General features: G+C 43.1%; 1 protein-coding gene across 1 annotated transcript in view; it reads right to left on the reverse strand.

The window, feature by feature from the left end:
- The window catches only part of SYAP1 (synapse associated protein 1), a 31057-nt gene that overhangs the window by 9717 nt on the left and 5565 nt on the right, over positions 1 to 15775 (reverse strand). The window contains exons 2-6 of the mRNA XM_005876635.2: positions 15638 to 15770; positions 9236 to 9354; positions 8187 to 8253; positions 7029 to 7102; positions 865 to 1004 (exon numbers count right to left, since the gene is read on the reverse strand). Coding sequence (XP_005876697.1) covers positions 865 to 1004; positions 7029 to 7102; positions 8187 to 8253; positions 9236 to 9354; positions 15638 to 15770 — 533 coding nt within the window. The remainder of the gene's footprint in view (positions 1 to 864; positions 1005 to 7028; positions 7103 to 8186; positions 8254 to 9235; positions 9355 to 15637; positions 15771 to 15775) is intronic.

Genomic DNA, 15775 nt, shown 5'->3' on the forward strand with positions numbered 1-15775 from the left:
GAGATTTCCTGGAAGTTTTAGGATATCTTCCCTTTAATTTTTCCTAGACACTCTGATTTTACTTATGTCTCTCACCTTTGCTTTCCCTCCATCCCCCACCGCAACAGTAACTTGCTCTAGGCTCACTTTGCTCTAGTGTCTAGGAGAGCCGTCTGCCGAGGGGACAGTGCCTTTGGGCAGAGGAAAAGCCTCAGGTGGGAAAGAGGACAAGAACACTGCTGCCAGGGAGCAGAGCGGAATGCAGGGAAGGCAGCAGCTGGTCCTGATGGGCCTCACAGACGTTAACTTAAATGCACTTTACCTTTTAGGCAGGGAGGAAACAGCACATCTCAGCCCCACCCCAAATTTCCTAAAAGTCCACTCTTCATTTTGATTCTATGGCACCCTGTGTGTGTGTGTGTGTGTGTGTGTGTGTGAGAGAGAGAGAGAGAGAGAGAGAGTGTGTGTGTGTGTGTGTATGGTGCTGAAGGGCCATAGAGCCCATTTTTATGAAAAGAGTCTGAGACTTTCCTGGCCCCCATTCCATAATCCTTCCCTGATACTGTGCACACCACCGAGGCCACTAGAAAACCCAAATACAGCCCAGTCAGCATGGCTCAGGTGGTTGAGCATCAACCTATGAACCAGGAGATCACAGTTCAATTCCTGGTCAGGGCACATGACCAGGTTGTGGGCTCGATCCCCAGTAGGGGACATACAAAAGGCAACCTATCAATGATTTTCTCTCATCATTCATGTTTCTATCTCTCTCTCCCTTTCCTTTCCTCTCCGAAATCAATAAAAATAAATTTTTTTAAAAAGAAAGAAAACGCAAATACACGTTTCGTGAGCAGCACCACTCAGGCTCACAAACACAGTGCTTACAGTTTAGGAACAAGGGCGAATCTCATCCTGCTCAGCAGTTCATCCTCTTGGAGCATGACCAGGGCAACAGGGTACATCTGATCAAAGTCAAAATGAAACTGCACGCCAATTGGAGGGTCACGAAGGAAGTTCCTCTTGTCCTTTGATGAAAAGGGGAAAAACCACAGAACACAAATAATACGTACCAATGCATCACTGATTTGATGAATACTGAATTCTCCTAAAGACTTCACTGCAGAGTCCACTGAGCTATTGTTAACCTGTCCACTTCAGAGAGAGCAGAGAAAGACCGATCCTTTCATATATTTTTAAGTCTCAACTGGAGAGCCTTGAGGAAATTCAATTATGTAATTAGTTAAAATTACATAGTTTGAAATCATATGAACACGTTTGTTTTAGTGGGCACTGTTAGGTATGTGAAAAATAGTGTAGATAATCTTAGAAACATTCTAACCCCAAATTGAAGTCAGCTAACCATGGTGGTCATATCAGAAAAGCAAGTCTGGCCGTAGCCGGTTTGGCTCAGTGGATAGAGCGTCGGCCTGCGGACTGAGAGGTCCTGGGTTCGATTCCGGTCAAGGGCATGTGCCTTGGTTGCAGGCACATCCCCAGTGGGGGATGTGCAGGAGGCAGCTGGTCGATGTTTCTCTCTCATCGATGTTTCTGACTCTCTCTCTCTCTCCCTTCCTCTCTGTAAAAAATCAATAAAATATATTTAAAAAAAGAAAAGCAAGTCTGGCTGGCGTGGCTCAGTAGTTGACCTATGAACCAGGAGGTCACGGTTTGATTCCCAGTCAGGGCATATACTCAGGTTGTAGTCTCTATCCCCTGGGGTGTGCAGGAGGCAGCCAATCAATGATTCTCTCTAATCATTGATGTTTCTATTTCTCTCTCCCTCTCCCTTCCTGTCTAAAAATAAAAATAAAAATATTAAAAAGAAAAGCAAAACCCACCGTGCAATTCATTTCTCAAGTGTGTATAGACCATGCATTCGTTTCACACCTCTCTATAGAAGGCCAAGGCCCAGGCTCTGCCTGACAAATGTCTGCAAAGCTCCACAGGTCAGTCAGGGCCCAGGAATGTGATGGTGACAGAGAGACATAGTGCAGCTTCTTCACAGAGCATGGCCAGGCTGGAAAAAGGCCTGTTATTGTTGCTTCAGTCAACAAGTCTTCGCTCGGCCATAGTGTTAGGGCCTGGGCCCATAGCCGACATTCTGGCTTCTTTGTCACAACACTATGAAGTGAGTACTTCCATCCTCACTTTACAGATGAGGAAAATGGATCAGGGAAGCAAAATGGCTTGTCTAAGGTCGGGTATGTGCTATAGCGAGTGGCAGGGTCAGGACTCCGGGCCTCCCCTTCCGGGGTCGAGTATTCCTCCCAATCCAGTACAACCCCAATGGGCTGCTATGCATCTCGCAAGCTCTGTCCACTTTAATCTAGGACTTTACTCTACATGATGAACACTGTCACAGGTGTGACAACTCTACAGGGACAGCAAGATATAGAGATCCTGCCTTGGCCCCGGCTGCCTCCGTCCTTGCAGCCCTGGCTGCTGCCACCCTCTGTGGGATGATAGATTGGGGGGGGGGGTGGAGGGGCTCCAGGATCGATGCCCTGAAGCGGGTGGCAGCAGCCGGGGCTGCGAGGGCCGAGCCCCTTGCACGAATTTCATGCATCGGGCCTCCAGTAGTGAATAACAGGTTCCCCTCAACTCTCCCTTGCCCTGCCAGATATCAATCTCCTTTTAAAAATATCTGACAAATAACAACTTTAAGTGAATTCTTCTTCATGCTGCTGCACTCAGGTTTAGATGCCTTAAACTGAAGGTTAGAGAATCCACAATCCATTAAGAGGTACAGCCAACACACTGACAAAATAAAATGTCATACAAACATTTTGTAATGAGTGTATTAAAATTGGAGTCTCATTAAAAAGAAATTTAACCCAAGACTGTATTAAAGAAAGCACCTCCTTCACAGAAGATCCTCATATGGCCTGTGACCCACAGTCAGCACATAACATGGAACTCCAACAGGACACTACTGTGACTCTCCAATGCACCCGGGCCACTACATCCAACCTGGAAGAGCTGTGACATTCATGTCTCTCTTTAGTTAGCCACTGCTCATTAGCCAAGAAGGAAACAAAAGGAAAAATACAAAGGCAAAGCTTCCCTGGATAGGGCACATTTCCTAGGGAATGAGGGTGGCTTGGAATTCCTCTGACATGGCCCATGACCCTGCTGATTAGTGTATAAAGTGATGTCTCCAAATCTCCCCCTTTCCTATAGACTGAGCATTAATAACTAAGGCAAAAAACTGCTGCTGAAGCCCAGTCAGCATGGCTCAGTGGTTGAACATTGACCTATAAACCAGGATATCCCGGTTCGATTCCCAGTCAGGGCACATGTCCAGGTTGCAGATTGATCCCCAGTGGGAGACGTACAGGAGGCAACTGATCAATGATTCTCTCTCATCATTGATGTTTCTATCTCTCCCTTTCCCTTCCTCTCTGAAATCAATAAAGATATATTAAAATAATAATAATCCTAATATATAAAAACTCTGGGTCCGTCACAACCGAGGCTCGACTAACCAGAAGTCAGTCCTGCAGTCTGTGCTGGGTTGCCATGGTGACCCAGCACTGACTGCTGCAACTGCAGGCGTGGTGACCCAGCACTGACTGCTGAGAGGGCTGTGAATCAGGCCCGGAGAGAGGCCTGAAGAGAGAAGCAGGGTCTGATCCGTAGCCTCTGTGGCAGCTGTTGATCAGCACTTGCCTCTCTCTTTCTCTCCAGCAGCCACGCTTCCATTTCTCTTCAGGCATCCACCTAGGCTGCTGATCAGCCCTGCCTTTCTGATCAGGCCCCGTTGATAGTCCCAGAGACGCTGACTGGCATAGAAACCAACCAATCAGAACCAAATCTGGGTGAAATGTGAGGAGCCAATGTCTGCCTAGGAGGCGGAGCTTTTGACGCTGACTGGCATAGAAACTGACCAATCAGAACCAAATTGGCCAGCAGAGGAGGGTGTTTGGGGGTGATCAGGCTGTCAGGCAGAAGCAGTTAGGGGCAATCAGGCAGGTGAATGGTTAGGAGCAAGCAGTCCCGATTGTGAGAGGAATGTCGACTGCCGGTTTAGGCCTGAGGTGTCCCAGATTGGAGAGGGTGCAGGCTGGGCGAGGGACACCACCCCCCCCCCCCCAGTTCACGCATTTCGTGCACCGGGCTTCTAGTCCTATATAATAAAAGGCTAATATGCGAATCGACCAAAGGGCGGAATGACCGGTTGCTATGATATGTACTGACCACTAGGGGGCAGACACTCAATGCAGGAGCTACCCCCTTGGTGGTCAGTGCACTCCCACAGGGGGAGTGCTGCTCAGCCAGAAGCCAGGCTCATGGCTGGCAAGCTCAGCAGTGATGGCGGGAGCCTCTCCCGCCTCCGCAGCAATGTCCAACTGCAGGTGGGGAGCGGGCCTAAGCCGTCAGTCAGACATCCCGAGGGCTCCCAGACTGTGAGAGGGTGCAGGCCAGGCTGAGGGACCCAACCCCCCAAGTTCATGAATTTAGTGCACTGGGCCTCTAGTAATAATAAAACAAAAGCTGGTATTGGGAACTACTCAAACCATTAAGATGGACTGTTTCTACTCTATTTCTTAAGAAATACCTCTTTTGTTTGTAAATATGATACATACCTGTTTTTAAAAAATTCAAAACATGAAAGAAAAGCATAGAGTCAAAACTCCCACCATCCATGGACAACCCATGAACACCCTCTTGGCCATGTCTCTCTGCATACATACAGTATCTGTGCAATTATAATTTGACCGAAATAGAAAGACATGCTGCATGCTGTGGATCACTTGTTTTCCCTTTACCCTCTGCGTCACGAACATCTTCCATCTCCAAAACAGCTATGTCTACATGGAATGAGCCATAATTTACTCAACCAGGCCCATTTTGGTAGTCAACACATTGTTTCTAATCTTTTCTGATAAAGATTCTCATCTAAAGTGATCTCTTCACACTAAATTCCTAGAAGTGGGATTTCTGGTCCAAGAGTAGGATTATTTTGATACATATTGCCCAAACTTTCCTCTAGAAAGATCTAAACAGTTTATGTTACTACTAAATGCACCAGTTTCATCTCATCTTGCTCATGCTGGATTTTTAAAATATTTTTGGTTTTTGAGAATTCCTCATTAATAAAGCAAGAACCTGAGCCTAAATGGATTTTAGTTATTTTACCTTCCAATGTAAACATTTCTAAGCCTGAAACTGCCCCCAATGTTTCACCAAGATTTCTATAGCAGCCTCTTAATGGGCCTGGTTGTCCACTGGAAAGAAACCGTGGCTAGAGTGCTGGCAATCAACGCAGTGGGGCGTGAGGGAGGAGAGGCTTACGTGTAAAGCTCAGGGCCTTGGAAGCTGCAGAGGGAGTTTAGATCTTAATCTATGAGAGGTGAGATGCCATTAGAAGGGTCTATGTAGGGAAGTGACACCAAGTGATTCATGCAATAAGTGGACCCCTCTGGCTGCTGAAGGAAGCTTGTACTGGAAAGGTGCAAGGAGGGGACAATAGTTGGGATGCCTTGGGTAGGAGATGATGGCACCAGGACCACAGTGGTGACAGCAGAGAAGTGAACTAGAGCTATATTCTGAACAAAGCACTGAAAGGACTAGGGGCAGGGGGCAGTGGGGAGGGGAGGTATGCCTCAAAGAAGACCCCTAGGTTTGTGAATAACTGGAGTCCTATTCTGAGATGGAGAAGATAAGGAGAGGAACAGGTTTGGGGGGGAGGGTCAAAGGAGCTGGGAGAGTTGACTGGTGAGTATATGATTTTTGCTCTCAAATGATAATGACTCACTGTTCCCATTCCTTTCAGGGATAAGCAGGTGTGTAACGTCAGTGTCAAATTTGGCTGTAACATGGTAAGCAATACATGGTGTTCCCACTGAACTCATAATGGATGCTCAGGTTTTTAAAAGGTTTACTAATGGAAACAAAAACCTTAAAATGGCCTAGGGGAGGGCAATGGAAGAGAGGCAAAGCCCAGTTTATTTGTTGTCTAGACTGAGGTTCTATTTATGACTGGTTAAAAAGAAAAGTGAGGTAAAAACAAAACTTGAGCCCTGCTGGTTACAGCTCAGTGGCTGAGCGTCAACCCATGAACCAGGAGGTCCCGGTTCAATTCCTGGTCAGGGCACATGCCCAGGTTGCGGATCAATAATTCTCTCTCATCATTGATGTTTCTTTCTTTCTTTTTTAAAATATATTTTTATTGATTTCAAAGAGGAAGGGAGAGGGAGAGAGAGATAGAAACATCAATGATGAGAGAGAATCATTGATTGGCACACCCCACACTGGGGATCGAGCCCACAACTCGAGCATTTGCCCTTGACCAGAATCGAACCCGGGACCCTTCAGTCCACAGGCCGACACTCTATCCACTAATTCAAACCAGCTAGGGCTGAAAGTGATTTCTGAAACTATCAGGTCTACACAACTGTTAACTAGTAATGCTATGTTCACTCTGAAATCCCAATTTTGTGGGCTAGCATATGGAATTTTATTTCTTTCAATTTCAGTTTCAAATACATATAGTAGTTAAAAAGAAACTTAGAATATAATCTCTTCATTCAGAAGAATGAGAATGCTGTCTAGAAACTTTGTATGATAGCATATATCAAAAGATTATCCATCTTAATAACAAGAATTCTTTTAAGGCTGAAAAAAAATTTCTTTGCAATAGACTATTCTATTCCATTAAGAAAAAATAACTCATGGAGAAACAAATGAAAAGTTAGTGAAAAAAGCCCGGGCTGGGTAGCTCAGTTGATTAGAGCATCATCCCGAAACAACAAGGCTGCAGGTTCGATCCCTGGTCAGGGCACACATATAAAAATCAACCAAAGAATGCATAAATAAGTGAGACAACAAATCTCTCTTTCTCTTTCTTTCTACCCCCTTTTTCTTTCTCTCTAAAATCAATAAATAAAAATTATAAGAAAAGTTAGTGAAAAAAGTAGTGAAAATTGATATGTACATTCCTAACAACTTAAAAGATTTTAAAAATTGTATAGAAGAAAAACATCTGCTAAAGATAAAATTGTGATATGAAGAAAGTACTTCTACACAGAATATCACAAGATACTTACAGCTGATAAGGCCAAAATCTGTTGTTGAATTGTTTCTTCATCATTACTATCAACCCATGGGGGCACTGCTGCTTCTGAAAGGTTTTTAACAGCCAAAAAGAAAAGGAAAAAAACAAACAAACAGGTTACAAGGGTTACTCTGCAATCGTGGTTTGAAAAAATGAGCAAGTTTCCATACAACCATTTTAGCAAATTACTAATGAGTTCCAAATATGACCATTCATCATTATTTCCAGACTTCTTTTTTTGTTTGTTAATCCTCACCTGAGGATATTTTCCCATTGATCTTTAGAGAGTGGAAGGGAGTGGGAGAGACAGAAAGAAACATTGATGTGAGAGAAAAACATCGACTGGTTGCCTCCTGCATGCACCCCGACGAGGGCTGGGGAAGCTGCAACTGAGATATATGCCGTTGATCAGAATCGAACCCGGAACCCTCCCAGTCCGAGGGCCGATGCTCTATCTACTGAGCCAAACCGGCTAGGGCATAATTCCCAGACTTAATGCATAAATCTTATGCATGTATGTATTTGGTAAAAAAAAAAAATTACTTGAATTATACAATGAAGAAATTGGGCAACACCTTGACCAGGTGACCAAAATCAACATCACCATCGACAGGGACATGGCCATTGTGGGTCTCCAAATGTGATACCTTAAGAAAGACACATTATCTATGCAGTATTCTGGCCAAAAACGCATAATCTGCATCTAATTATAATCTAGTCACAAGGAAATATCATACAAAACTCAAATGAGAAATGGTCTATTTAATAATAAGAAAGGAGGGGTATTCTTCAAAACCACTAATGTCATAAAAGAGAAAGAAAGGCTGTGGAAATGTTCCAGATTAAGGGAGACTAAGAGATGTGACAAAAAATGCAATCCCTGGACTGGATGCTATGTTGAGGGGGAAAATGTATAAAGGATTTTACTGGGTCAATGACAAAATTTGAATGTGAGTATTATATCAATGTTAAATTTCCTAAAGCTGGAAAACTAACAATCTGGGTAGAAGGTATACGGGTATTTTCTGTATTAGTTTTATTGTTGCAACTTTTCTGTATATTGAGATTATTTCCAAATATCTGGCATGTAATAAGTGCTCAATAAAATTTGGCAGGTAAGTAAGTCGCGTACAACAAACCTATACTATACCTGATTTTTTGGTATGCTGCTCCTCAACAAATTTTTTCTGTTCCTTCTGAAAATCTCCTATAATGGTCTGTTAAAAAATACATAAAGAGTCAAATTACCTTGAAAATTTTATTATTAGGAAAGAACTACATTCAAGATTTGTGAAGTCTATTTGAGATATTTTATTTATTTTCTTCAAATGAAAATGCTAAAAAAGTGATAGTTCACCCTATCTATAAGAAGGAATTGTCAACATTTTTGAATTTCAAGTATACTACCTCACTTTATGATAAATTATCTTTTCAAATGCAAAAATGAGTTAAAAACTGAACTTTTGTATTATTCAAAAAAATAAGATAGGTCAAATCATTCTAACAAATAGTACATACAACAGAAGTATCTAAATAACAAGCTATCTAGAGTTTAACTGATGACCTCCTCAGTTCAAATAATTACCAACATAAATAAAATTCACCACTGTAAAAAATGAACAAACTCAACCCATTAGAGTCTTAAAAGGATTGTCACTAATGGGTTAAGACTCTAAAAAATTAACCAAATGATGAAAAGCATAAATATATTCTGAAGTGTTATAGTTGAAAATTAAACTCATAATATGAAAATTTAGTATTACTCAAAAGTATCAACATACCTTAGACAACATAAAAACCAAGGTTACTTAAATCACATCATTTATATCATAGCTACTTGTTACATAAAAATAGAAAAAATCCAAGAATCTCAACTATTAATATTTTTATCAGAATATGATATCCTAGCCTGGCCAGTGTGGCTCAGTGGTTGAATATTGACCCATGCACCAAGAGGTCGCTAGTTTGATCCCCAGTCAGGGCACAGGCCCAAGTTGTAGGCTCGATCCCCAATAGGGGGCATACAGGAGGCAGCTGGCAGTATTTCTCTCATCGATGTTCTATCTCTAAAATCAATAAAAACATATTTTTTAAAAAGAATATGATATCCTACTTGGGTTAATAAAATTCATAAGAAAAAGGGACAATATTAGTTAATGCATTTCATAAATTTCTTCTATCAAAGATATTTAAATGTACCTTATCGAGGATGTCATCTATTTTTCCTTCTTCTACTGATTTCTTTATCGATTGTGCTGTTTCAGCAACTGATTCAGTTATCTTTTTTGTAGCAGCAGTCGCAAAGTTAAATAGATAATCTATAAAGAATAAAAAAAGTCTATGTTCCATTCCAGTACAATGGTTATTGTATTTATAATTTCTCCCTTAAAGAGTTCTTGTAAGAATCTTAAGCCATAGGGCATGTTCCTTGTTAATTAGGACTGGACACAAAAAATGAGAAGCACTGCCAGTACTCCACTTTCTTGGTGGACTGGCCATCCATCCTGGACCTTTAATTCATCTCTTTCAAAGACCCTTAGCAAAATCCCCAGTTCTCCCCCAGCAACTGTTTCAAATTGTCTTGTTACCCAGCTGGTGTGGCTCAGCAGTTGAGCGTCGACCTATGAACCAGGAGCTAATGGTTCGATTCCTGTCAGGGCACATGCCCAGGTTGCAGGCTTGATCCTCAGTAGGGGGTGTGCAGGAGGCAGCTGATCAATGATTCTCTTTCATCATTGATGTTTCTACCTCTCTCCCTCTTCCTTCCTCGCTGAAATCAATAAAAATATATATTTTTAAAAACTGGTATTTTAGCATAATAATCTTAATTCTCAGATTTTAATGGCTCCATGGGTGAAGTACACTATACATACTGAACACAGAGAAAACAGTTATTGCCCTCAAGGAATGTCCATTTCTAAACAAACAAAAAACTTATAGACAACCACAGGAGCACAATTACTAGTATTCATTAAACAGAGGCACTCAGAGAAGGGAGGAAGAAGGTCTCCCAGGGGTAATTAGAGAGTGGACTGGATTCTGAAGTCAGAGAAAGAGGGAAGTGGGAGAGCATGACAAGAGATTTTCAGGTAAGAAGCTCATAAAGACAAGAAGTGGTTTATTAATTTTGCAAAGAGATAATCTGACACCACGTTAAAGACAGTTTTTATTAACTAGTTAGAAAAAAACTGAGACTAAAGTTAGGAGTTAACAGGAAGTGCCAGCCGGCATGGCTCAGTGGTTGAGCATCAACCTATGAACCACTTGGTTCCCGGTCAGCGCACATGCCCGGGTTGCAGGCTCGATCCCCACTGTGAAGGGTGCAGGAGGCAGCAGATCAGTGATTCTCTCTCATCATCATCACTGATGTTTCTATCTCTCTCTCCATCCTCTCTGAAATCAATAAAAATATATTTAAAAAAAAGTTACGCCCTAGCTGGTTTGGCTCAGTGGATAGAGCATCCGCCTGTGGACTGAAGGGTCCCGGGTTCAATTCCGGTCAAAGGCACATGCCTAGGTTGCAGGCTTGATCCCCAGTGGGGGGGCGTGCAGGAGGCAACCAATCAATGATTCTCTCTCATCATTGATGTTTCTATCTCTCTCTCCCTCTCCCTTCTTCTCTAAAATCAATAAAAATATATTTAAAAAAAAATTTAACAGGAAGTAACAGGAGTACAATGTCCACTTGGGGAACTTAGGCACAAGAGAAGGTCTGAGCCAAGGAAGAAAAGGAAGTAAAACATCTGTGAGTGAGCACACCTCCAAAACCTTATGGAAGGAGTGGGCAGATCAGGATCATTGAATGTAGTCATTTTATCTTCATTTTCATTGTCATTTTCAGTCTCACAAACATCCTGGGAAGAGTAGATATAATCTGTCCAGTTTACAGATAGGGAAGCCAAGGCTCACAAAGGATAAATGATTTGTCCATTATGACAGAGGCAGATCTACCCCACTGACTGCCTAGCCAATAGCCTATCTCCTTCCACCTTGACAAAGAAACCCCAATTTGATGGGTGCTCTTCAAGCCTGGGGCTGGTTTTGGGGACCCTGGACACAAGCAATCAAGGTCTTCTCATTAAGCCTCTGTTGTGGGACTTTCTATAATTTGGAGCTGGATTTTCTGCAATTTGCAAATGATCCTATATAATAAAAGCCTAATATGCAAATCGACCGAACAGCAGAACAACTGTCGCTATGAGGTGCACTGACCACCAGGCGGCTGATGCTCAATGCAGGAGCTGTCGCCTGGTGGTCAGTGCGCTCCCTCAGGGGAAGTGCCACTCAGCCAGAAGCTGGGCTCACGGCTGGCGAGCGCAGCGGTGGTGGCTCTCACCACTGCTGCAGGCGGGCAGTAAGGAGCGAAGAGTCCCAGACTGCGAGAGCCCCGGACTGCAAAAGGGATGTCTGACTGCCCACAGGCGGACATCCTTAGCGCTGTCGTGGAGGTGGGAGAGGCTCCCGCCACCACCGCTGCACTCACCAGCCATGAGCCCTGCTCAGGGCTTTTGGCTGAGCAGCGCTCCCCCTGTGGGAGCGCACTGACCACCAGGGGGCAGCTCCTGCATTGAGCGTCTGCCCCCTAGTGGTCAGTGCACATCATAGTGACATGTGGTTTCGCTGTTCGGTCAATATGCATACTAGCCTTTTATTATATAGGATAGGATGGGATCCAAGCTCTTGACCATTTGCACTGCCCTCCTTGTGGTAAATCTTTGTTTGTCATTAGAACTGAATTAGGGATTTTACTTCTTAGGAAAGTAGACATGTATTTTCCTATGTACACACTAACTTTTGGAGTCCTCTTAGCTGCACTTTCCATATAGGAAAAAAGGAGGGTGGCCTAATTAACACAGTTCTACTGCAAATACTACTTTTAAATGAGAAGGAACAGGAGCTGGCCTTTCCTCCATGGGCATTGACTGGCCTTAGGGAAGGTTTTGAAAAAGCCAATGCTCATCTTTGGCCACCTCCCAGTTATTTAAACTGTGTGAATAACTCAGATATTTAATACTCTCAGAGGTACCATTTTTCTTTTTTCTTGTTAATCCTCACCTGAGGATAATTTTTTCCATTGATTATTTTTTTTAGAGAGTGGGAGGGAAAGAGACACAGAGAGAGAAACATCAATGTGAGAGAGATACATAGATTGGTTGCCTCCCACACATGTCCCAACCCAGGGCCTGGGATCGAGCCTGCAACCAAGGTACTTGCCCTTGACCAGAATCAAACCCAAGACCGTTCAGTCTGTGGGCCAACGCTCTAAGCACACCGGCTAGGTCAGGGGTCCTCAAACTACGGCCCACGGGCCACATGCAAATACAAATATTGTATTTGTTCCCGTTTTGTTTTTTTACTTCAAAATAAGATATGTGCAGTATGCATAGGAATTTGTTCATAGTTTTTTTTTAAACTATAGTCCAGCCCTCCAATGGCCTGAGGGACAGTGAACTGGCCCCCTGTTTAAAAAGTTTGAGGACCCCTGGGCTAGGTACTAATTTTCTTTTCATTTTAAAGAAAGAGTGCAGATAAAGCTCTAATTTGGTTGACTTTAACAAAACCACACAACCAATTTGTAAGTTACTTTGGGGCATGGGCCTTCAGGAAGATAGAAGTTCTTCAGTTAGTTTCCTTATAAACTGTCCTCCTCTGAAACAGGTATCATAGGAGGTCCTAAGTTTATCAGGAGGGAGGGACAAGAATGGGAAGATTTGGTTTTGGGCAAGAAAATGGAATGTAGGCCTGGGTGTCCACTACTCATAACCAGTGAGGTGTCTAAATTTATAAATAGGTCATCATGAACCAGAAGTATTTAGGGTCCAATCTTTTTTTAAAAAATATTTGTATTGATTTCAGAGAGGAATTGAGAGGGAGAGAGAGATGGAAACATCAATGATGAGAGAGAATCATCAATTGGCTGCCTCCTGCACGCCCCCCCACCAGGGATCGAGCCCCAATCTGGCCATGTGCTCTGACTGGGAATCGAACCATGATGACTTCCTGGTTCGTAGGTCGACGTTTAAGCACTGAGCCATGCCAGCCAAGTGAGATATTTAATTTCAGTTTTCAAAACATAGATGGGCCCAGCTGGTGTAGCTCAATGGTTGAGCATCGACTCCTCAACCAGGAGGTCATGGTTCGATTCCTGGTCAGGGCACATGTTGGATTGCAGGCTCAAACTCCAGTAGTGGGGTGTACAAGAGGCAGTGGATCAATGAGTCTCTCTCATCAATGTTTCTCTCTCTTGCTCCCTCTCCCTTCCTCTCTGAAATCAATAAAAAACATATTTAAAAAATAACACACACAAAAAAACATAGATGGGTCTTTTTAAAGATAACATACCTTGCCCTGGCCAGTGTTTCTAAGTGGTTAGAGCGCCAGCCCAGGCACCCAAGGGTCACGGATTCGATTCCTGGTCAAGGGCATGTACCTGGGTTGCAGGTTTGATCCCCAGCCTCGGCTGGGCTGCCTGTGGGAGGCAACCTATCAATGTGTCTCTCTCACATCAATGTTTCTCTGTCAACCCCCCTCCCTTCTACTCTCTCTAAAAGAAAAAGCAAGGGAAAAAATATCCTTGGGTGAGGATTAAAAACAAAACAAAACAAAATAACAAAAAAAATAAAGATAACATACCTCTTATGATCAATACATAGAAATAACAAACATCTGATGATCTCTCTTGTCTTTCTGAAGATTTGTGCATAAACTAGAAACTCTACATCTTTTTAATAGTTACATAAATAGTAGAGCTAAAAGAACTTGTATTTATTTGGAAACTTTAAATTCACAAAGTATATGGGCATGGAAAGGGGGTGGGGGAGATACTACCATCTAACCTTAGCTTCCCCAAACATCAGGAGAGTCTGGTGAGAAAAGAGATCACAGCATTAAACTACAAAGTAGACATCCATATTGAACACACCTTTATTTAAAAAGTATTCAAAAGAAAAAAAAGTATTCAGAGGTCTTTAGTACTAAATACAAACATGAAGTTTCAATAAAGCCCTCACAAAGTTTTCAGACGTCACTTTTTAAAAATATATATTTTTATTGATTTCAGAGAGGGAGAGATAGAAATATCAATGAGAGTATCATTGATCAGCTGCCTCCTGTGTGTCCCCCACTGGGGATCCAGTGCGCAACCTGGGCATGTGCCCTTGACTGGTATCGAACCAGGCTGACGCTCTATCCACTGAGCCAAACCAGCTAGTGCCGGAAGCCACTTCTGACACTTTCTTTAAGATAAATGAAAATGGCCCAGCCAGTGTGGCTCACTGGTTAAGTGTTGACCTATGAACCAGGAGGTCACAATGATTCTCATCATTGATGTTTCTATCTCTCTCTCTTCCTTCATCTCTGAAATAAAAAAATATATATATTTTTAAAAAATGAAAATGGTTCTCTGTGTTCTAGGAAATCAGGTAAATCCCCATACCCTACTTTTCCTAACTTTTATCTATGCCAACTACCTAACATAACCTTTCTGCTCTTGTCAAATTCATCTTCTCACATCTCTCCAATACTCTAAGCTCTTCCTAATTTTCTACACAGGAAATTTATTCCCTCTTTAGTGATTTTATATACAGCACTTAGTTTTGTATCTCTTGTGCACTGTTTGGGGCCCTTGGACTGAGATTATGTACTGCCATGATTTCAGGTTAAGTCTGTTTTCCCTGCCCCTCCACTTTGAAGTAAAATTTTTGAATGTTAGAGCCTTTCTTATTCAAATATGTGTTTCTCCACTCTCAGGCTCCAGCCTCCCCTAGTGCTCTTGCCATTTAGATTCTTTTTAAATGCTTGCTAAATTTAATACCTACCTTTGCTGCAGTTCTCTCCTACTGCTGTCTGCTTTAGGGTCTTCCTTCTCAAAGACGTTTTCTTTGACTAAGCCCGCTAAAGTCTAAAATCAGAATTACTAGAGCATGTGTTTATCTTTCAAGCCTACTTTTACCCTCCTCCCCATCTAGACAGTAAACTCGAAAAGAGCACAGGCTTTGAAATTATATCTAGGTCCAAATTCCGCTGTTACATTTACTATGACTATACCTTAGGGTGAGAAATCTAGGCTTGTCTCCCAACTCACTAGGGTTTTTAACAGATGAAAGGAGATAGCTTTCATAAAACACCTAGTACTGAAACTTGAACGTCACAGACAAAAATTGGCAGCTACTTTCCTGCCTTAAGGAAAAAGGTCCCATTGCACCTAAAAAGGAGACCAGCCTGACCAAGGCGTTCAGTAACTCTTCCTCAATTAACTCCCGAAAATATATTCTGCCCTAAGGACAAAAAGTCACTTTTTCAACCTACTCAAGCTCTCCAACCGCCTCGCCTTGAGGGGGGGAGGCTGAGGAAGTGGAAGTTGACGAGCTGAACAAAGAAGATTCCTTGTCAAACCTGAAGACCTCAGGTCACACCGCCTTTCTGAGGCTCTGCCCCTCATGTTTACACTTTGTCCAGTGACTGTCACGAGCCACTTCAGGTTCGGGATTGGACTGCGGGATGAAGCCCCGGCTTTGCCCAGGTCCTCACCAAGCTCTCCCGTCCCGAGAGGACCGACCACCAGACACACCTTCCTCCCCCACCCCGACACGGGCGACTCACCGCCCAGGTCTTTGGCCTGGTGAAGGAGCTCGCTCTCAGCCGACTCCGCCACAGCCTCGGGGCGCGGCTCCGGCGGGGCTTCTCCCTCTGGCTGCCCGTCTCCTTCGACCGGGCGGCCGTCCACCACCGGCTGCTGCA

The sequence above is a fragment of the Myotis brandtii genome, unplaced genomic scaffold, assembly GCF_000412655.1.
Source record: "Myotis brandtii unplaced genomic scaffold, ASM41265v1 scaffold490, whole genome shotgun sequence".
NCBI lineage: Eukaryota > Metazoa > Chordata > Mammalia > Chiroptera > Vespertilionidae > Myotis > Myotis brandtii.